The sequence below is a fragment of the Coptis chinensis genome, chromosome 2 (assembly GCF_015680905.1).
Source record: "Coptis chinensis isolate HL-2020 chromosome 2, ASM1568090v1, whole genome shotgun sequence".
NCBI classification, from domain to species: Eukaryota; Viridiplantae; Streptophyta; class Magnoliopsida; order Ranunculales; family Ranunculaceae; genus Coptis; species Coptis chinensis.
Window position 1 is genome coordinate 86,874,471 of NC_141457.1, and position 22,381 is coordinate 86,896,851.

The following is a 22,381-nucleotide window of genomic DNA, read 5'->3' on the forward strand; positions in this document are numbered from 1 at the left end:
GTTTTCACTTCTTGACATGTAAAAGAATATATAAAAACTTGCAAGGGATTCAACTATACGTAAGCCACTTGCAAGGATTGTAATTACCCTAGTGCAACTCAGCAAACTCTTCTTTCTAGATAAACATAGTAGTATTTTTTATTTTTATTTTGATAACATAATAGTACAGTGGAAACCATTCTTAATTCTTAAACAATATGACCAATGAAAATAGGGCCTAAACTTACCAATCAAGTAAAGTGAAATAGACTAAGTAAGAGCATGGAAGGACTTTTGCTTACACATTTGGAGCAATAACACCACCATCTAGTGCCAAAGATTGATGTCGATGTGTTGTTAGCGATAGTTATTTATTTCTCCTTGTCACCCTTGTTCTTTTGAGCGCATGTAGTCTCCAACTTTGGAAAGGGTATGCATTGCTTATAGATTGGTTCTGTACCAACAATGAGAAGCAAATAGATTAAATCCAAAAACATTAGCTCTTAACAAAAAATATGACAATCTTGTGGCTTATATTAAAACAAAATCCGGTTTGGACTCGAAGTTCCTGGGACCTGTGGTGGAGAAGGGAGATACCCTTATAGAGTATGAAATACTATGTACTGATGTGATCTATAAAAAAATTCTTTTTTATGGTAAAGCTTCCTCCTCTTGTTCAATAAAAGCTTGACCTAATAGATTGACTGAACACTCAAAATTGAAATTGATATATATTAAAAATTGATTGAAGGTAAGAGAAGAAGAAGAAGGAACAAACCGTGAATTTGTAGATTGAAAGAACACGATTGGCGATGGTTATTTTCTCTGCTGATTTAGTTCCATTGATTATTTTATCACCGATCAACTAATCCAATACCAAGCCAATCTTAGCTTGAAATACAAAGACATTCTTAATCAGTACCAAACACCAATATATACTGTTTCAACCATATTGCAAACATAATTTTCAAGGGGAAAAAAATGAAAATCAATTCAACGGGATTGTTTATGCAAGATGATATAATTACTAAGAAATTACACAGGAGATTTAGATGTAAATCTCAACTCTGAAATAATCTGAAGAGTTAAGATTTTACCTTATTCCCCAATGTTCATCTATAAAATTACATTACTGACATACCCATTCCAATTACTGTAGCTTTTTATATGTAGTTCCCCGACTTGGAAATGAATCAAACTGCTTGTAGGTATAACATGATGCATTCAAATTGAAAGGAAACACTGAAAATAATAACTTAACTTAAGAGCTTTCAATACAATTGCTAGTGTGCCCATGGTGCAATAATCGAGTTTCAACAGCAGCATTAGTACACTTCAATTATAAAAAAATGAACTCTTAATAATAGTTTGTAAAGGATGGGTATTAGTAAAATAAGTTTACGACTATCACTATTATCTTGAGGGTCCCCAAAATGTTTAACTCCCTACTCCAATCAATTGTACCCATACCCCATAACAGCAATCCCTATGTTCAATTCCTTCAAATGAACCTCAAGCATTTTGTGTCTCCTTTCAAACACAACAAAACTCAAAAAGAGTAGTTTAAAGCAACAAATGCAAGAGATTGAACCTACTTCTATTTTATTAAAATATTCAATAATGGAAAGGGATAGTATGAAAAGGGACAATACCTAGAGAGCCAAAAGGGATTCATTCTTCCTGAGTAGTTCTCAAAGAACGGCAAGCATATAGAAATTTGACAATCTCCTGACTTTGGATTCAAATACTTGCTCAACCATTCAAAACTTTGATCAAACCCTTTAGCTTCATGAAATTTGTTCGGGTTATTTTGTCAAAAATTGAAAGACTTGCTCGACCATCTTAAATGACTAAAGTGGCTTTTTGTAGTCTGTAGTTTTAGACTATACCAGTGACGTGTGAAGAATCCCATAGAGTATCCCTTGTCATCATAATGCGGTGAGTAACATTATAGTATTTGCAATTGCTCCATGCCTAGTGAGACAGCATTGTCAACTATTAGCAAATAAATTTTGATACATAAAGTAATTAAAATAAAACTTGTAAAATTGATTGACATATCATATACAATAAAATTTCATCGTTTCAAAGACATAATCGCAACCCATCATGCAGGTGTCACCAAGCATGATAACAAAAGAGGCAAGTGATGGATTAATACTAATCCATTATTCTCCATTCTTAGTTTGTACCTCTAGTCCATGTACTTGATTTTTGTTAAGTATTCTAACGAAACTTGCATTAGTATACGTTTCTAAACCAAAGCTCTCAAAGTTCATTCTCCTCAACATCTGCTCTAGCTTAAATACTTGTCTCACGTAGGAACCAAGAAATATATGAACAGGTGGAATAAGTAGTAAAAATTATTATACTACTATTACTTGATCAGAAATAAATTGAAGTTCACTTGAATTGGGATATGACCAAATATGTAAAGACAATCAAACTTCTGAGCACAAAAAAAAATAGTTACATTTTTAATGCGATTAGAATTCGTGTAGGAAAAGAGAAAAATCTAAGAACACTACTTTTAATGTTCTATCTAAGCAATTGGTTGTAACTCTACATTGTAATAACTAATAAGCAATTGGACATCAATTAAAAAGCGGCATTAATATTTGCAAAGAATTAAAATTGGTTACTTACGTGACACGAAATACCCAAAAAGAATGTCCCACTCCGCAATTTGTTCTCTACTTCTTTGTTGATCAAGACGAATGGCCCATTTCTATGTTACAAAGATAGAGTTTCAGTAAACCAAGTTAAAAACCTCAATAAACCAATACACGTTCAAGTTTTACGAAATTAATCCTAAAATTGCCCCATCCTCAAATTTAAATACCACATTTAAAAAAGATGAACTATACCTCAATTATAAGTTAATGTAAATTTTGAGAGCTGGCGATGGATACAGAGATTGCAAATTAAAAGTTCCGCGAGAGCAACTGGTTAGAAGAGATGAGATTTCTAAGGAACAAAAGGAGATAAATCAATAAATTTTACTCATATTTTGGTACAAACGGAGAAAAAACAATCAATTACAATTGAAAACAAACAATTTTCAAAATCACAACTGAAGTTGTCGGATTCTCACATATAAAAAAAAAGGAAAAGAAAAAATGTATGAACAAACCTTTGTATCTCTTGAGATAAACAATTCTTATTCTCTTCCTATGAAAGCTCCTATCAGAAGGTCTTTAAAAATAGGGTGGTGTTTTAGAATTGCAATGGTCTTAAATTCAACTATGAGATAACGCATCCTATCCACTAATTACACACTGTAGATGAAATTAACAAAACATATCCAAATCAATAAATCCTCCAAACTCACAGAATATTATACGAAGGTAAAAACATTACTTATCGTGAATCTTCTGAGAGTGTTGCATACTCCGCTTTTAGCTTGTTAACCTGCGCGGTCAAATCCTTTAGCATTTGGATTGTATCACCTAGAATAGCTGTTTTGTCATTCTTTGGCCGATCAGGGTCTACAATGTGCACGTTAGTCTAGCATACATAAGCCTCTCATAGTTTCATAAGCGCACGACTATCAAAAGCAAGTGACACAGAAGATAAATAAGGATATATGGTACCTAGTGCATTCCCTAGTCTTACTCAAGAAACTGCTCATTTAGTGGGTCCCTTCTCAACTTGTCACGGTCTACCTTCAGAACTTTTCTTGCATTAACAGGATCTTTCACTTCTACTTTTCTACAGCTAAAAAATGTGGGTTCCATTAATTGTGACAATTTTTATAGTAAATCTTTTCTTTGCTATTCTATCCTTTCTACACATTAAATATTTTGGTCCTTTTACAGGTGAGGAGAATCCAATATCAATCCAAAACAAATGTGAAAGACAAAGCATCTGTAAAGCGTATGGGGCATGGGTATGGGTATTGGGAAGACTTAATTTATATGCTTATCGATTCTACTAACTTTATAATGGCTTGAGTATCAAGTTTTCTTTACTTTGATTTCTCGATCAACAGTTAATTGGTTTTGGAAAATTCATCTCTTACAACTAACAATTAAAAGATGAATTCGATGGTTTTGGAAAATTAAACTGTGGGAATAAGAAGAAATATTACAACAAAAAATTAACGAAAAAAATAAAGACAGTGATAACAGTATGGAAATTGGTAAAAAGGTAAAAGAGAATAAACAAAAAACAATAAGGGGGCGCATACCTGATATGAAGAAGAAATTGAAAAGATTGGAGAGAAGAGAGACAAAATTTAGTGAGAGAATCTCTAGGGGTGTTTTTAATTTTAGTCGTTGTGTGTGTGTGTTTTTTTTTAGGTGAATAGGTCGTGGGTTTTTGGCGGGTCTAGGGCTTTCCAGTCTATGTTAGAGACATGTATTGCAGTTTTTCTGTATGTATGAAAAGTTATACATTGACCCGTATCATTTATTTTCTTTTTTTTTATGGAGCAGAATTTTATGAGCAAAATGTAAAAAGTAAAAGTTAAATAAGATGTTGGACCTGGTGCTTAAGAGAATGAAGAAAACACGCACGAGGGAAACATCCGACAATTCTGCGATTGAACGTCATCATTGCAAAGCATAGATACAAAGTGATTGAGTTGATGCGATAACGACAGCAGAGATATAACATTTCATTACATAAAACAATGTAAATACAATGTAGTTTTGGCCTTCTGCTCTATTACAATCACGAATAAAAGGAGGAGCTAGATAAAAAGAGGAAAATTTGTGTCAATAAGTTTAACAATAATCATATTGGCAACCATTTCAAATATTAGATAGCATAGTAATTGAAGAAGCACCAGAATCCTAATTTAACAAAGAAGGCAATATAGGGAGGGGGGTAGCGAGATTCACCTCATTTTCATTTAAATGTTGAAAATTGTCTTTTCTTGCTCATCAAGTTGACAGTGATGACTTTGGCTTATTAAATGAACCAAATCCTGGGGGGAAAATATGATTATAAATGTTACTTATAAATATGAGAACTGGAAGTAGGCATAAAACAGAATGAGTTTCAACAGTAGCACACGAAATAATAATGTACAAAAAAAGTGTGAAGTTGCAGATGTAGGGACCCATTATCACATTGCTTCCATGAAAGCTATACAACAGTACAAAAATTCCCATATAGCCGGGGACCAAGTTCACATTCCCAATTACAAACCTCACCACAGTGCTTTGGTTCGGCACAAAAACTTCAAAGGTTCAATATCATAACCAATTCAAGTGGGAGAAAAAAAAAACGTAAAGAACCATCCATATCAGATAGACATATAGAAGATTTAACACAATAAAGACCAGCATAGAAACTTAGTCTACAAATATTTTCCGACCTATACAGTGCCAATTAAAACAAAGCTTCTACACCTTATGCCCATGAGTCCAGTACACAGGTCTTTTTTATTAAAAAGAAAAAAAAAACGAAAAAAAGAAACCCCTACTGGGAACAACAAATGGTAGACATCACCTGCTATAGAAATATATCTTTACGCATGAAATGGAAGGGGTGAGGATATATACCAAAATATGGACCAAAAATTATACCACAATTTTTTAGAAGTCAGCCAAAACATGCCTAGTACAAAATACCTTTATTGAGCTCCAGACATCCGTTAATAAGAAAATTGAAAATATCTAAATATGTCTTTAGTGCACTTGCGGTCAGAACGATATTGACTGGCAAATCCACTCTATATCCCAGAGCTATAAAGTCGAAGTCGTGAACTTGTATTGCAAAACAGCCAAAGAGCCAAAGAGCCAAAGCTAAACATCATTAAGGAAAAATAGATGAAGCATTAGCATTAATACAGTTCCTCAGATAATGTAATTTCTACACAAAAAAAATATTTACCAATTACCGGAGATCGAAGGGATTGCTAGAGCATGTTGGATTTCAAAGAGAATATGGAGGAGCAGTAGCAGTGCAAAGACCCATTCGGCTTTATGAGTAGAATGTGAATGAGGGCTTGAATTACACTAAAGTAATTAGCGTGAATGGGCTCTGTTAGATGTTGTTTCTCTTTTTTTTCTTGCCGATTCATTGTTTTCTTTTTTTTTTTCTCATGATTTCTCGTGACTATGTACTCATCAGAGCATCTCAAGGGTTGTTTTTAATTTTAGTCATGGGTTTTTCTTTTTTATTTTGGGAACAGTCGTGGGTTTTTAGGGCGGGTTTCCATTCTAAGTGGGAGACATATGTCGCAGTTTATTAAAATAATTTAATCACATAGGTATTATACCCAACCTATATTAAAATCTGTAAACTATCAAATCACAGGGCGATCCATATCCTTACTCAATTAGCATTAATATCATTTTTGTGAGTATGGGATTATATGATTAGTTAATCAGCTTGAAGGTACTCTGTAAACATTAATCTGCTTGAAGGTACTCTGTACATGTGGGAACCATCAAACATGGAAAGTTTTGCCTAGACAAATATCAAAAGAAATGCATTTCATTCACTTTTTTATATATATTAATTTAAAGCCCATCCAATCCCTTGAAACTTGAAAGTAAGAAGTTTAGGCCTCAAGGACTTCTGACCAAGTACAATCTGTAAAGAAAATTCATAAGCCAACTCCATGTTTATTGATCAGTTATGTTTCAACACCACAGCCTCAAACAAACCATCATATTTGAATTGTGAATTCCCAGCGAGGGGCTAAACTCTTAGTCTTCATCTTGAAGAGACGTGAACAGAAACCATAATATGGACATATAAATCAAGTAATGATATCGTATATATTCAAGGATGTGAAGGCGTGGAGAAACAAATTGAATAAACTTCCTTAGAAAAAATAAAAATAAAATAAGCATAATTAAGTGGAGGAGAAAAATAAGTGGATAACAATCGTACTAACCTCATAACCTGCATCCTTCTCCACCCCAGGTAGAGAGACTCGGAAAAAATAAGCGTCATCACTTATGCCGATGTCAAGTTGACCAATAGATGGTCCAATTCTCCATTCTCTTGCCGTTCCACTATAGACAATAGATGGTGCCAAGGTACAAACCGAATCAAGTATTGAGCGAGAGAACCGGTGTAGCTTCTACTTGCTCTTTATCTCTTCATCCATTAATCTCTGCCAGCTAACAATTGAAGGACCAATTTTAGAAAACTTGGGATAACCCTATAATTAACCGGAGAAGTGGAAGCATCTCAGTTTGATGATAAAAAAAGAAGCACCACAAAGTGGAGATGTGAGAGAATTTCTTTGTGAGAAGGTTTAATCGTGCAACCATCTCAATTGTTTCATTTTTCAGAGTTTTCGGGTTATTTGTGGTTACTGAACCGTATAATTTCTTTTTTATCTCTTTATTTCTTTTTTTTTCTCTCTTTACTCCTGATTTCTCGTGAGTAAATAGGGTACTTAAAATTAGCCGACGTGGACACCCTCACAGCACTCCAAAAGGGTCTGCTATTATATATATATAAAGATATGGGGGTCGATGAACAGTTTTTTCACGTACGTCACAGGGGCAATTTTGTCTATTCGCTTTCTATTGTGGGGGTATTTTGGTCTTTTCACTGTCTAAAAATATTATCTCGACACTTCTCGATTTTTTCCTCTCTCCGCTCAGTCTCTCTCACTTTGTCTCCCCCCGTTCTGTCTTCTAAAGCTCGCTTATGGTTTTTGATTCGATGAAAATTCTGGTTTGAAGCCTAATCTGCTTACTTATAATGTTGTCATTGATGTTTTTGATAAAGGGGGTGTGGATTTTAGTAGAGTTGTGGAGATTTTTGTGAGAAATATTTGTGTATATGATTTGAGGGACAAATAACACTTCGCCATTATCTACGAGAGTCCTCATCCCGATACCCCTCTGCTCAGACTCGCTTGGAACAAACAGGATTTGAGGTACATGGCTACCATTTTGATGGATAGCAGACATTCGGTCTCCCACAATGTGTGTCCCCCGAAGTTGGATAGGCACCGCGACAAGCGTTAATGCTATTGCTTGGGCTCCCGAGTCCTCGCCATATCTGTTTAATTTTATGGTGATGATGCCCGGACACTCATTTGGGAGTTGTCAACTTCTTTGGTCCCAATGGGATTGATCCCATGTTGGCCTACTCTGCCGACTCGAAATTAACCAATTGCGCAAGTGGTCAGTGCTCCAACTAGACTGGATTGCCATTGCATTTTCCTCAAAGATGCAGCTCTTGAAAGTCTAAAGGTGCACTCAACAACTTCTCCTATTACTGCACTACAATTTTACATCTATTTTAACCTTTCCACTTCTATGTCAAATGTGTGCTTAAACAAAATCAATGTTTTCTATGTCTCGATCAGGAGAACTTAATGTATCTAAGAAAGTGGTTTTACTTGCGTTTCTAAGATTCTAACACAGTTGATCCTCACACATCCTCACATTTTCTGAGCATGCATGCTATATGTTGTAGTAGAGTTTGTATGTAGGTAGTTAATTAAGCTCAGCATTTATCAAGATGTAGTCCTGTAGACATTTGGATGACACACTAACGTACTAAGGTTAACTGGTTGGTTAGATCCATAGAACTTTTCTGTCACCTCTTATTAGGTTGACCGTGACAATTCAACCACAAGAGTATTCCTGATGGTGAGTCCAATACTCATACATTCATGCATAATGAAAAGAAATTGCTTTTGGAGCCACTCTATCCACCCATACTAAAAAATGTGGCCCGTGCTACTTTATTAGCCGAAGAACCATGGGACTTGGGCACATCTTTCTATAGCACACCACTTTGAAAGTCAATATATATTTGTTTATACTAATTACTAGCTACAAATATTATGTACCAAATATATTATGCATTTGTGCTTTGGAAAGTTTCAAGAAGCTATGGGTATTTGCAAAATGATGGAGCGAGCTAACTTAAAAAAGGATGTGGTGACTCATAATGCGCTTATAGGCAATGCCCATGCATAGTGTTTGTGTGTTCTAAGATTTGATTAAGTACATACACAATGTCATCTGACTTCAGAGTCGAGTATTCCCTTCGCCTTACATATAATTGTTAATTTAAATGTGGTTTTATTTTGTATGTTGTGTTAGTCGATTGAAAGGTTAACCGGACGATTACCTGTTTCTATTGAATATGGAGTGAGAAGTTTTCATTAAGTCAAGTGGAAGATGTGGTAGGTGGACATGTTGTAGCTATGATAAAGGTGGAGCTGCTATTATTACTGGAATAAGAAATCATTTGTTTAATATTTAGATGGGGTTGCTGAGGGCTTCAGGCTAATGGATGGGTGTCAGTTCTATTTGCTCGAGTTACATGGATACTATCCACTATTAGTCCTCCGGTATCCATAGCTTGAGAATGTAGTTTCTTCGCTTAGACTACTGCTGGTTAGTGACTCAATATCATATAAACTTGAGTACTACTATAAGTTATACTACATCTTTTACAAACAAAATATTTTATTACAAAATTGGGTTAACTGTGGTTTTTATTTTCTCTTTTTTCTTAACGGAATGCTTTAAGACGTACAGAATAAGGTTTCCATGGAGTAAGACAGCTGAAGATGCTAGATGCTCAAAAGCTCTTACTACTCTTGCACTAGGTGTCTAGGTATTTGTTTGTAACCCTTTAGATTTCAATTTCATATCTATTCGTATCGCTTACATACTTTTGACAGTTACTTTAATCGAAGTTAGTGGATCGGAGCTTAATGCCTTTTGCTATTGATCCAAACATCGGGTATATGGAGTTTTCAGTTTTCGTCAGAAATTTTCAATACATTCAAGTTGGCATATCATTATTTTGTAATTCACTTAGTCGTGTTTATAAATTTCATTTATCATAGATAGATGTTAAAATGTATGTTTACATATTCCATGTAATATAAGTTATTCATGGTTATAGTTTTATGGAACAGAGTAAACAAGTGCATAAAATGTACCTCATTCCCTTTGGTTTGTTTCTTCGCTTAGCTCCCATTGTTAATTTTTCCTGACACTATACACTCTTTATTATATCATAAAATTTAGTATTTTATGTTTTGTAAGTTTTTTTTTTTGGTTCTTGATATGGATGTTGAGATCAGTGTTTATTGTTTAATGCTTGAAGAAGGTTGTAGTAAGCTTTGGCTTGAAAAAAGGATGTAATAAGAAGCTTAGAGTCACAATACATAGCTAAGCATAACCTGAGAAGCCAACAAAATTACGGATAAAAAGAGAATGCTTTTGGAGGAGGTATTGCAAGCATCCTATTGGATTGAAAGCTTTCAAGGTTTTGATTTCTTATTCAAATGATATATACTTTAAAACTGTGATAAATCAAAATGAATGTACTGCAATTCATCATAATGTTTTGGAATTGCACCTTTTAAGGTTGTGATTATTTAACACAGTTAATACATCCATCCATCTCTATTTTTCTTAGTTGGAATAGAATCCTTTTTGTATTCGTAATTCTATCATTCTTTTTCGTAGTATTCATGTCTTACTATTAAAAAGTTTATGAACATATTCTTCCCAAATTAAGAATTCATATCTTACTATTTTTCATCTTATTTATCAATTATCCATTACATAAGGTCTACTCAATACCCAACAAACTTTTTCTACTTTTTTTTCTTCTTTTTTTTGCTGACAGGTGTGAAACATGGTTAGTCGTTGCCTTAAACAGACCCATTCGATCCATCTCCATTTCACAGGTTCGAACCTATACAAATTAAAGATTTGCATTGTGCTTCCTCGACCGCTTCAGCCATTCCACAAGCCTATATGTGGTGAGTCACAACCAATACATATTCCATATATATTATATACCAATACCCGACAACTTGGATTATGCATACACATGTAATAAGAATAAACCTTGCTCAATTTTCAATTGTGTTGGATTCTGAATAGTATTTGGATGTTTGACATATTTCGTAGCAGTTAAGATACCATTTATATAAATGTCTTGGCGGCTATAATTGGTTTGATAACATTACCTGTCACATTTGATTACCCATGTTTCATATGGATTGCTATTATGGATTAGGAAACCAGAAAGATTTAGTGCATTGGATTAATTTAATTTGATACTTGAGAGTTTACGGGTGGTTATTGGTATTTCTATTTTTACTGGATGCATTAAGAATGAAATACACACCATGACACTTTTCTTCAAGCCTTAGTAAGGTTCATGCATATTGGAGAAAGGAGATCGATTATAAATTATGTAAACTTTTGTATTAAAAATATACATTGCTTTATTATTTACCTGTGAAATTTGCTCTGACATTTGCATTGTTTTGTTTGCAAGGTCCCAGGCGTGGAACTGTAGTTTAGAGCTTCATGTGTAAACTATTTTTGTTCCCTCTTAATTTTTTAAGTTCGAATGGGTAATGTCTTCTTGATGTTGCGAACAACTATGGTTTCTTCTGTCAATGTAAAAATTGAATTTCTGACGTTTGTATGCCTATTGTTCATGTGTGTTATGTCATATATCCAATTTCAATTCCAGGGTTGAATTATTTCTGGGTCTCTCACTCGATGATTTTGATTGTGAGATGAGAAAAGGAGTATAGGACTTTTTTTTTTCTTTGGAAATTTTCTGGTCGAGTGATGTATTGTTAAGACGTGCAACGCACGTGCATGATGCTAGTTTTTTATAAAAATAAGTCCATAGTTTATAACAGTTAGTATCTCAATGACTACATTTTTTTTCCACCATAGTCTCAACGACTAGAAGCAATAATAGCTTGAACGGCTCTCTTAGCTCAATTAGCAATGAGGACACAGTGATCACTCATTCTTCTCTCATCAAGCAGACCACTATCTTTATTCATTTAAGCATATCAGGTTCTATTATTCCAACTCAATCCTTATATAACTTCATTTAAAAAAAAAATGCTTCTTAGAAAGTATCAATGTGGAAAAGAAAAACGCAAAAAGAGAAAAAGACTTGTAAAACTAACTAAATAACAAAAAGTGTCCCTTGATAAATTCATTCTTAAAGAACTATAAGGTTTAGAAAAAAATTTGGTGTTGATGGAAGAGGGCCACATTTCACCGTTTGCACAGGGCCATTGAAATCTCAGGAACGGCCTGTGGGAGTCGTTCAATGTTTTCTGTTTATTTGGCCTTGGGGAGACCCACTCAAGTCGTCTGGACTATACGCATGCGACCTACTCAAGTCGTTTAGAAGTGGTTGGTGCGGCATCACTTCCTCTTCTTTCTCTCTTCACCTTCTTCATCTCTCCATCAACTTCTCTAGTTCCAGCACCACCACCATTAGCAACAGTTCCAGGTGGAACATGGGATCTTCTTCAGTCAAGCATAGGCATCTCAGCCATGCACATGCAACTTCTAAACAACAACAAAGTAGTCATCTTCGATCGAACTGACTTTGGTGCTTCGAATCTTTCTCTTCCTTCAAACTATTGTCGCTTTGATCCGAACGACGTGGCATTGACAACCGATTGCACATCTCATTCTTTACTTTACGATACACTCACAAACACCATTCGCCCACTTGTTATTCAAACTGATACTTGGTGTTCGTCAGATTTTGTTTTACCAAATGGTACTCTTCTTCAAACGGGGTGGTTATAACGATGGGGATCGTGTCGTTCGCATGTTATCGCCTTGTGATGATGATTTATGCGATTGGATTAACGTTAGAAGATGGTATGCAAGTAATCAAGTGCTGCCTGATGGAATTGGTTGGAACTAGTTATTTCTGGTTTATTTTTGTTTGGGCTTTGGTGATGGGGTCTGCCCAACACTCCAAATTGCAAGTTGCGCCCAACACAATTACAGAACCCAAATTGAGTTGGGTCTGCCCAACACAAAATGGGATCCGTCAATAACAAGACTCATAAAAAAAAGTCAACACTCACTAATGTACTTAAATCTGGCCTGGGTCAATTATTGGTTCAATACAAATCAAGCTTGAAATGGTTTAAGAGCTACTTTATATGAAAAGCCCAAGTTTGTAAACCATTGTGGCCAGAGATATTTTGTTGGTTTACTGTGGCCAAGAGCACATAACTTTGGGTTACAAACAATTTTTTTTAAAAAATTGTAAAAGGGCGGCATTTGGGATTTATCCTTCACAACACAAGATTATAAACAACCTGAGAATCGGTTTCAAATTCAACGTGGCACAACTCCATCTATTTAGCCAACTGCAAACTAGTCGGCAATGCTAGAGTTTCTGCTTGTAAAGTAGAAGCTCGCCTGATTGGAGTAGCAAAATTCATAATGAATTGCCCAAACACATCTCTAACGACACCTCCCGCGCCTGGTCCCGGATTTCCAGCTAAATAACCATCAATGTTAAATTTTGAGGTGAACTAATGTACATGTATTAACTTAGAGGTCAATCTATTAACCAAAGGAATCAAAGCAACAGAATTTGGTGGACTTGTGGTCGGTTGAAACCTGTACTTAATTACGTTGATTCTTAAGGGATCCAATTAAATGTCTTTGTTACAGATTCCCTGCCTTTTCCATACATCACACCCTTGTAACTAAAGAAAGATCTTTCGTAACATCAGACAACTAAATCTGAAAATGCATTTTCTTTTTATAAGCATAAATGCGTAAAAAAAAAACAAAATTTCCTAATACTTTTTTAGTATTTCGATCCAGGGTCAACAAAAAAAGTACTTCCAACTGGCAACAAATGTTTAAGGGAATCACGATTTAACATGTAAAAAAGTCAAAAATTCAACTTATAAGCATAAACAGTGACCGACAGCTCTCACTTGAGAGGAATGAACCTAGACGAATGGGTGGCACCAATACCAGGCCTACCATGCTTCATTGGTTTGTAAGAGATAGAAAACTCAGCCAGATAATGCGCGATCATTTCTGGTTTAATTTCAACCTGGTTGAAGGTCTTCCCATTGTAAACCCCAATCATCTCAGGTACTATGATCATGTTTCGAAGGTGAGCCCTCACTGGTTTTGGTTTTTCACCTGTTGGCGCATCCTTTTTCTATTTTGAATCACCACAACAGAACATAATCAAATGCTCAAACATGTAAACTCCGAAAAACCACTAAAAATGGATTTCCAAATTCAAAAGCAATATATGAACAACAAACAATTTCCTATTGTAATGAATGCCTAAAAAGTGTATATAGCATTCTTATAGCATGCTTATAACTATTTGTTTCCAAAATGCCTACTGCCTAGACCAGGTAGCTAGGTCTGCTTCCACTATAAGTGAATCATGGTTGCCTACCTTGCTAAGTTACCAACATGTATATGTCATGAGCAAACATTTACTCCACGCCATGACCAATGAAAACATTGGATTGGGCGAAGGTATATATGGTGTAAAATTGAAATGTTGAGGATTCACTATAGCTTAGGTTTTAAGTCATCCTGAACATTAGTTTAGAACATAGTACAGTTACTAGGGAAAAAATGCACAATACCCACCGATGCTGATACTATTGACAGTGCTACAGTAACCCAAAAGCACTAAAGACCGTCTGTCCACTGAGACAAGATCTTACAGTAATTGAGTTTGGACCAAAAACCATGTCTTAAAATCATATACATGTATTCCTTCGAGCTTCAAAGGCATGACCTACAGACCCGTTTACCCAAATTCTACTATTTCTCTCTTGTTGTATACTATTTTAGATTCACTCTGAGAGGATAGAAACCTACAAAGGCTACACTGCCTTGAACTCACAAAACAAACTGAGTTTCTAGTAGTTATACTATTCATTTATTGTCTTCATCGATAATAAAAAAAATAACATGCAAAAACAAAAACAAAAGGTAAGTTGAGATAACCCACAAAAAAATAAACACCAAAAATTGCCCCTCTCTACAAAGAATTTAAGTGCCTCTGTAAGACATATAAACAACCTCCCACTTAAATCTTAAAACATCCTATAGAGCACAGAACAATATACAATCACCCTGCCTATACCCCAATACCTGAAACTGACCAAATTCAATCTAGAAAGATTATATAACCTTACTGACAACCTTCACAGCATAAAGAAAAATCATAATGAACCACACCCAACTCACACAAATCTAGATAAAGAATGGCTTTAGATAGGATTTACAATCAACCACAGGAACGTTCGGAGGAAAGAATCTTACTAGTGCTCAGATGCCAAGAATAATAAACATATAAATTTTAAAAAGATGAATGAGTTACAGGATTAAGTGGAGTATCGAAACCCTTGCCTTCATGCCACCCACATATATCAAACCAGACGGGTGGAGGAAAATCACTAAATCTAGGTAAATGGGACACTGTGCAATCGATCTACGAATAATTTTGGGATAGCTCATAGAGGTAAGACTCATAAAAGTGTTGGGAATTTGAACGTGTTGCCAAGAATGAGGGATGATACTTAACCAATGAGATATAATAAGGGCCTAATACTTTTTAGGCAAACAAAATAGGGGGTTCACGGATGTCATTGCGCAAGACTACCGACCCACCATAACATTTACAATAGAGTTGGTTAAACAAGTAAATGTCATTCCCATATTGTTAAGAAACTCAAAAACCATAATTTAATTACAGGTAAAAATTATGTAGAAAACTTCAAATGAATTTGTGGCGCTAGTAGGAAAACCAGATATGTAGATTGAAAGAAGGAGAAACATAACCTTCTTTATAAATATCTAATAGTGTTTGCCAAAATACAAAATCAAACAAGAACAACTCAATGGTGTGGTATTTTAAAACCCTAAATCAAAAAATATAAATGTAATAAAAGAAAACAATAAATGCTGTAATATAGTTATTTAAAGCAAATATTCAGTAACTAAAGCCGACACAACCAAAAAAGGCAAATCACGTCAGTACTAAGTAGCATTCAGATATAAAGGCCCTGGTTCACGGTGTGCCCAGTTCATGTGTGATGTATGTGGTGTTTAGAGGATAAAACAACATGGTTGGATGAGCCACAAATCAGAATAATAATAAAAAAGGCGTACAAGCAAGCCACTATAACATTGTAACAAGAAAAACTATAGTGAAGGACGAATTTCATTGCGTACCTACCCACATAAATAAGAATAATTAAAAACAAAACAAACAAACATACATAAACTTAACAAATTTGATAAATCATTACTGTTTTGCGCAATTTCATAATCAAAGCCATTGAAGTTTTAATATTGTAGTGAGTGTATACTTCAAAAGAGTTTAGATTAAGAGTTGAGGTTCATCCTAAATTGTTTAGAATTTGAGTGAAGGAGATATGAAAAAAGAATGCAGACTTTTGAATATTAGAATGGTTCTAAGCGAATTGGCTTGAAAGCTTTAATTGTTGATTGAAATAACTTGAAAACATGAAAGAAATATTGATTAAAATATTGAAATGGAAGCAACAAACAAGATTGAAGATTAAAACAAAGAACAAATAACAAGTTTGATTGAAATAAAGAAAATGAAATAACAAGTGATTGAAATAAAATAAAACAACAAGAAATTAAAGACATGAATTGAAAAACAAGACAAGAAAATAAATAAACCAAATGGTTTGGATCCTAAGAGCATCTTTAGGAGAGAAACTAAGAAAACACCAAAATTTTGAACCAAACCAAAAAAATACTAACCAACTTCAAGAGAAACATAAAATATTCAACATCAAATGACGCAGTTTTGGATAAACCGCGTCGTATAGCCCACACAACTTTCTTAAAACCGTGCCACTAAAGCCCATCTTAGAAGCCCAAGCCTAACCGCGTACTATTATCTTTTAACCCTCTAATCCTGCGTGGTTCTCTTCATTTTTCATGCTCCCTCTAATCTTAAACTCATCTCCTTAAAAAAAAAAAAAAAAACTATCGAAACTCTTGACGATTTTTCAATGGATCATTCATCTTCTTCTGATTCATTTTATTCTGATTCATCTTTTTCATCGAGCTCGAGCTCTTCAAATGATAACACTGCAATTAAGCGTTGTTAAAAATTAGTGGTTATTGCTCTATCTTTGGTCTGACATCATTTGGGTTTATTGCGTCAGCAAGAAGCGAAGTCTTCTTATAAGCCACATGGTGGTTCGAAGAAAGGAAGAAAATACAAGAATCATCAGTACGAGGCAACACTGGCTCGTGTAAATGCTAACTACTTCAGTGCAAATTCTATATTCATTGACCATGACTTTTGACGCCGATTTCGTATGGGTGAGTAATTGTTTACTCGTATTTTCAACCATCTTAACCATAATGTATCATATTTTCAACAAAAAGTTAATAATGCGGGTAAGTTTGGGATTCACCCAAAAATCAAAGTAATTGCTGCTATACGAATGCTTGCTTATGGGTCTCCAGCTGATCTAGTAGATGACATGTTACATGTTACTGAGCCAACTGTTCATGAATGCATGCGCTATTTCTGTGATGGAATTATTAGAATTTTTGGAGGTGAATACTTGCGGAAACCAAATGCTGCAGATATTCAGCGTTTGCTTGAAGAGTCTGAGGAACGTGGATGACCTGGAATGTTAGGAAGCATTGATTGCATGCACTGGCAATGGAAGAATTGCCCATCCACTTGGTAAGGGTCTAACACTGGCCATGTGCATAAACCAACAATGATTTTGGAGGCGATTGTTCCTCGTGACACGTGGATTTGACATGTATTTTTTTGGAATGGCGGGTTCTCACAATGATCTTAATGTGCTTGACTGCTCACCAATATTTGATGATATAGTCAATAATGAAGATATCCCTTGTAACTACACTGTGAATGGGCATCATTATGATATGGGTTATTACTTGGCTGACGGTATATATCATAATTGTGCCACCTTGATTAAAACAATTTCTAAGTCGACTGTTATACAAGACAAATATTTTGTAAAGAAGCAAGAAGTTGCTAGAAAAAACATAGAGCGGGCATTTGGTATATTGTAGTTGCGTTGGGCTATTTTAGCGAATCCATGAATGTTATGGTATTTGGAGACCATGGCTACTGTTATGAGGGATTGCATCATTTTACACAATATGATTGTGGAAGATGAACACAAAACGGATATCTCGCAGTATATTCCTGATTATAAAATGCCAAGTAGAGAAGGTGCATCTGAAGATGATCGAACGCCACTTTATTCTATCTCGTTGGGCATCTGGCGTCAAGAGGGTTCGTTCAAAAGTTGTTCATGATAGATTGAAGAATGACTTGGTAGAGCATTTGTGGAGCAAGCGTGGGCGGCGTGGTCAACGTTGATTTCTATTTCTATTTGGACTTTGTGTTTATTTATCATTTCAATTTCTATGTATTTGTGTTCTAAGTTTATTTATACGTATTTGTGGTTTTATGAAAGGATTTGTGTATATGAGAATTTTGAAAATACAAAGTAGACTCTGCCGATTTTTTTTGAGAATGATCAAAAGTATCAACTTTAAATTAAGGTAACTCAAATTAAAAAAAAATATTCAATTAAAGTACATTCTAAATAAAATCAAAATACAAACTCAAATTAAAGTATGCCATAAATTCAAAAGCATAAGTAGGAAGTAAATCATTTAGATTATGCACAACTTTGATTACTACCAGTGATATTGCCAAGTCGATTTTTCATTTTTTGTAAAATTTTTGCCTTTTTGAGTTGCCAAATTTCGTGCTCATCTTCGGGTAATCCTAGCCTTCTAATTTTATTCCTAGTATTTTAGCATCATTTTCATCTTCTCGAACTCGGAGCGCATCTTTCTTCAATTAAAGTTTTTCTTTTTGGATTTGGAGCTCCTAATCCATCACATTTTTATTCAATTAAAGTTTTTCATATTCCATCTCATCTTTCTTCAATTATCTTTGAGCTTCTAATTCATTGCATTCTTTGGTGGTTTTAGAAAGGTCCACAAGAAAATCATCAAGTTTCTTAGCGGATTCCTCCACTTTAGAATCACCTTCTTCTTTATATTTTTGCCTTGTTCTATTTTCTTCTTTCTTTCCAATAGGCCTCAAGCCCATCAACTTGGTGTAGATCATAATCTATTGGTTAAGTTGTCACAGTTGATATTGGAACTGATGAACCTCCTTCCCCACTGTTTGACTTCAACTTTTTGGTGGGTCGCAATTCATTTCTTAATTGTAGCCTCTTCCATTTGGGTGAGTCTTTCACCATATTATAGCATTGCATCCACTTCCAAACCGCATTATGCATCCCATATGCTATTATTGCTTTTTCAACCTACCAATTAAGAAAAAACTAAATTAGAATTGAAAAATATATTTGTGAATCAAAATAACAAATAAAAACTTACAATCATATTGTCATTATAGCAACTTGGAGGAGATGCTTGAATCTTAGAAAGAATAGCATGGAACTTGTTGATATTAGCTTGAATGAGAGTTCAACGGTGTTTCATGCCCATGAAGTTGCGTTCGGTTACTCTTCCTAGATTTGCATGAAATGCATTTAGAATCCTACTCCAAAATTCGTTTGACTTTTGCTCATTTCCTATTACACCATCTTGACTAACTTATAACCAACTATTGGTGAGAGCAACATCTTCTTCTTGTATCCATGAAGCCCTTATAGATTTTGCTTTTGGCTCTTTACTAGTCATTGTGGTTTAAAGTAGAGAGTAAATAAAAGAAGTGAGTGTAAAACCTATTATGTGAGTGCTTCAATTTATAGTGAAAGAAAAATATAGCCATTTTTTGCCCGTTTTTTCATTGAGAGCACGTGGTGTTGGAAAAACCGCGCGGTTTTCGCAAAACCGCGCCATAGAAGCCCAAGGCTATGCGGTGTTAGAAAAAACTGTGCGGTTTTTCCAAAACCGCGAGAGAGATTTGATACATCACTAAAGTTGGAACCAAATTTTGGCTGATTTCGTGTGTTGGTTTGGTGTTTTCATCAACATGTGTCTCTCATAAAGATGAAAAAACACCAAATTATTGGAAATTTGGTGTTTGATGCTAGGATAGTATCTCACCTAAAGATGCTCTAAGACAATGTATGAGTTATTTCTCTCTTGCTTTTTGTTTATATACCCCTACTTTTGCCATTTATAGATTTGCCCTTATCCATTATAAACTAGCTATAGACACCTCACCTCTTTCACTTTTGCTTTTGCTTTTGTTTTTTGGTGCCTTCTTGACCAAGATAGGTTTAAGGATAAATTTTCATGATTTGAAATAAGGGCCTCCATCTTTGGTTTTCTGAATTGGAAATTTGGTGTTTGATGCTAGGATAGTATCTCACCTAAAGATGCTCTAAGACAATATAATGGATGAGTTCTCTCTCCCTTGTTTTTTGTTTATATACCCATACTTTTGCTATTTACATATTTGCCCTCATCCATTATAAACTAGCAATAGACATCTCACCCCTTTTTCTTTTGCTTTTGCTTTTTGGTGCCTTCTTGACCAAGATAGGTTTAAGGATAAATCTTCATAATTTCAAATAAGGGCCTCCATCTTTGGTTTTCTAAATTGAGGACTTTGACCGTTGATTTTGACCGGTTGACTTTGACTTTTTCAGTACTTTTCTATAGTAGTTACTGGTCTTCATAATAAGCGTGGTTAATGCTTCTTTTGGTCTTAAGTTGCAGCTTTTATGATAAGTGGCCTGAAATACTCCTTAATCTAAAAAAGGCAGTAAAAGCTATGAGTTGTCTTTTCATTAAGCGTAAGAGGGACTATAATTCAATAATATACGAGTAATAAAATGCACATTTGGGAGCTGATCAGCCACCGACTTTCTCTTCAGCCCACGTTGAAGCCTACACAAATCATCAACAAACAAATCAAAAACCAAACCCGACCCGACCATTTCATCAATAAAAATTGTTTACCTTCTACGCGCTATAGCTGGAAAAAGTTTAACAAGTTCATCAGTAGACATATCAAGTAACGCATCTAAATCAACCCCTCTAAAACTAAACTTCCTAAATGTTCTCCTCTTTGGTTGTCTTGCTGCACCACCAATATCTACTTCTATATCCGCCTGTGCAGCAAATCATTAAAATTAACAAATTGGGTCAGACTTAATGCTAGAGACTTAAAAAGTCGAAAAGGTATAACGTGATTTGCAGCTAACCATGATTGAAGAGATGAAGTTCTGTAAAACCCTAACACGAACACGCCCCAAAGTTCTATGATTTTATAGTAAGCAATAGTTAAAATGTCACGATATCTACCAGTTCCTTAGGAAATCGATTTTCCAATATATTGGTATGTGTTGAAATGTTTCATGGAAAATATTTTTGTGAGCAAAATGAAAATACTATGCATCTTATATTTTTAAAACTTCCCGACCCTTAAGGATCCATGTCTATAACAATATCTATACGATGTGCAACTAAAGACCTTGTATAACATTCATGATCACTTTGTCAATAAGTACAAGTACACACCATCATAGGCTCTGTCAATACCTAATATTCTCGCCAAATGAATATTAACCACGTGTCCAGCATATCCACACCTCATATATATTGGACACATGTCATCATTAGTTACATCTTAAGTTTCGTTGTTACCAACCTATTGGATGATTTGGATCATAGCAACCAAAAGGCACGAGTTGTGAGCACCAAAGGTTACCTCATCAATGGAGCATTTATTATTGTTATTTAAGAGCTGCCAATGGAGCACCAAAGGTCATCCAAGTAAGAAGCTACAAAAGAGAAATTTAGTTACAAGGACAAAAGGGGAGACACGTACGTGATCCACAGGTTACCATCATGGAAACTTCTCCAAGTTCAATTTATATGGAACTACATTAGACTTGATTCTAGTTCGGCAAAAGAACTAGATACGTAGACAACTTCACACATAAGAAAGTAAGTCAATACTGTCAATAAAATCATTTTGGTTATGTAAATGATAAACAATTTTTACTCCTTTACAGACTCACAAGTCACACCTAGTCCCAAAGCAATTCGGACCAACAATAACGAATTGCCCCATGCCAAAATAAAACTGTGTCCATATTGTGTATACGTACATTACAAGTTGTTTATTCACAAATATTTTTTTTTCAACTTTATGGTCGTCACGAAACCTATACCCGTCCAAGCTATCTTATTGTAGATCTTCTTGGTTGTATTCCAACTCTAATATGATTTATGTGAAGATTATATGTGGCCCATCATATATATCTATTGTGATATCTATTTCCCCATAGCAATTAAGTTTATAATTATATAAAAGCAATCTCGATCTCCTTATATCTATTTTCCTCTTACTAATTTTGCGACAGCATCCAATAGGTTGAACGATGACGATTCTTCTTCAAATCCAATCAAGAAACCAATAACTTCTGCCAATGTGATAAGGTGGTTGTTAGGGAGGTTGAGTATTATTTAAATTGGAATATTGCTGAAGAGAGGGTTTCCGCATTTGAGAAGGAAATCCGGTGATCGGAAGCAGAGAGAGGAATCTTAAGTTGTTTTACTATATTGTGAGCTTGATTTTGCTAGTTGGTGGATTTATGAGATTCATAGTTTTTTTTCCTCTCCACTATAATCTATATATTAAACCA

At 34.8% G+C, this 22,381-nt stretch overlaps 1 protein-coding gene and 2 long non-coding RNA genes across 5 annotated transcripts; 1 reads left to right on the forward strand and 2 right to left on the reverse strand.

Annotated features, from left to right (window-relative positions):
* Nucleotides 1-333: 333 nt before the first annotated feature.
* On the reverse strand, nucleotides 334-3,587 carry LOC147518588 (uncharacterized). 2 transcript variants are annotated; one of them, XR_015214084.1, is made up of 6 exons: nucleotides 3,573-3,587; nucleotides 3,340-3,390; nucleotides 2,626-2,707; nucleotides 1,632-1,953; nucleotides 758-870; nucleotides 334-433 (listed from the first exon to the last, which is right to left on the reverse strand). It is a non-coding gene; the product is annotated as an uncharacterized LOC147518588 (long non-coding RNA). The 2 variants fall into 2 exon arrangements; XR_015214083.1 differs by lacking the exon at nucleotides 3,573-3,587 and having other exon boundaries at nucleotides 3,340-3,404.
* Nucleotides 3,588-8,382: 4,795 nt separating this feature from the next.
* On the forward strand, nucleotides 8,383-11,509 carry LOC147518589 (uncharacterized). 2 transcript variants are annotated; one of them, XR_015214086.1, is made up of 4 exons: nucleotides 8,383-9,531; nucleotides 9,599-9,660; nucleotides 10,558-10,693; nucleotides 11,218-11,509. It is a non-coding gene; the product is annotated as an uncharacterized LOC147518589 (long non-coding RNA). The 2 variants fall into 2 exon arrangements; XR_015214085.1 differs by having other exon boundaries at nucleotides 8,383-9,660.
* Nucleotides 11,510-13,662: 2,153 nt separating this feature from the next.
* LOC147518590 (small ribosomal subunit protein uS19-like) lies at nucleotides 13,663-20,740 on the reverse strand. Its single transcript, XM_086594794.1, has 4 exons — nucleotides 20,691-20,740; nucleotides 20,594-20,618; nucleotides 16,019-16,051; nucleotides 13,663-13,899 (listed from the first exon to the last, which is right to left on the reverse strand). Exons 1-4 carry the CDS (start codon nucleotides 20,738-20,740, stop codon nucleotides 13,663-13,665), a joined length of 345 nt encoding a protein of 114 aa, XP_086450920.1.
* Nucleotides 20,741-22,381: the final 1,641 nt, after the last annotated feature.

Bases quoted from the DNA above. Each gene is read 5' to 3' on its own strand.
- LOC147518590 (XM_086594794.1), bottom strand. From the start codon at position 20,740: ATGTCTACTGATGAACTTGTTAAACTTTTTCCAGCTATAGCGCGTAGA. The intron at 16,052-20,593 runs TCGGTGGCTGAT...AATATTAAAACT, and splicing joins AACGTGGGCTGAAGAGAAAG to TCAATGGCTTTGATTATGAA. The intron at 13,900-16,018 runs GTAATGATTTAT...GATTCAAAATAG, and splicing joins TTATGAAATTGCGCAAAACA to AAAAAGGATGCGCCAACAGG.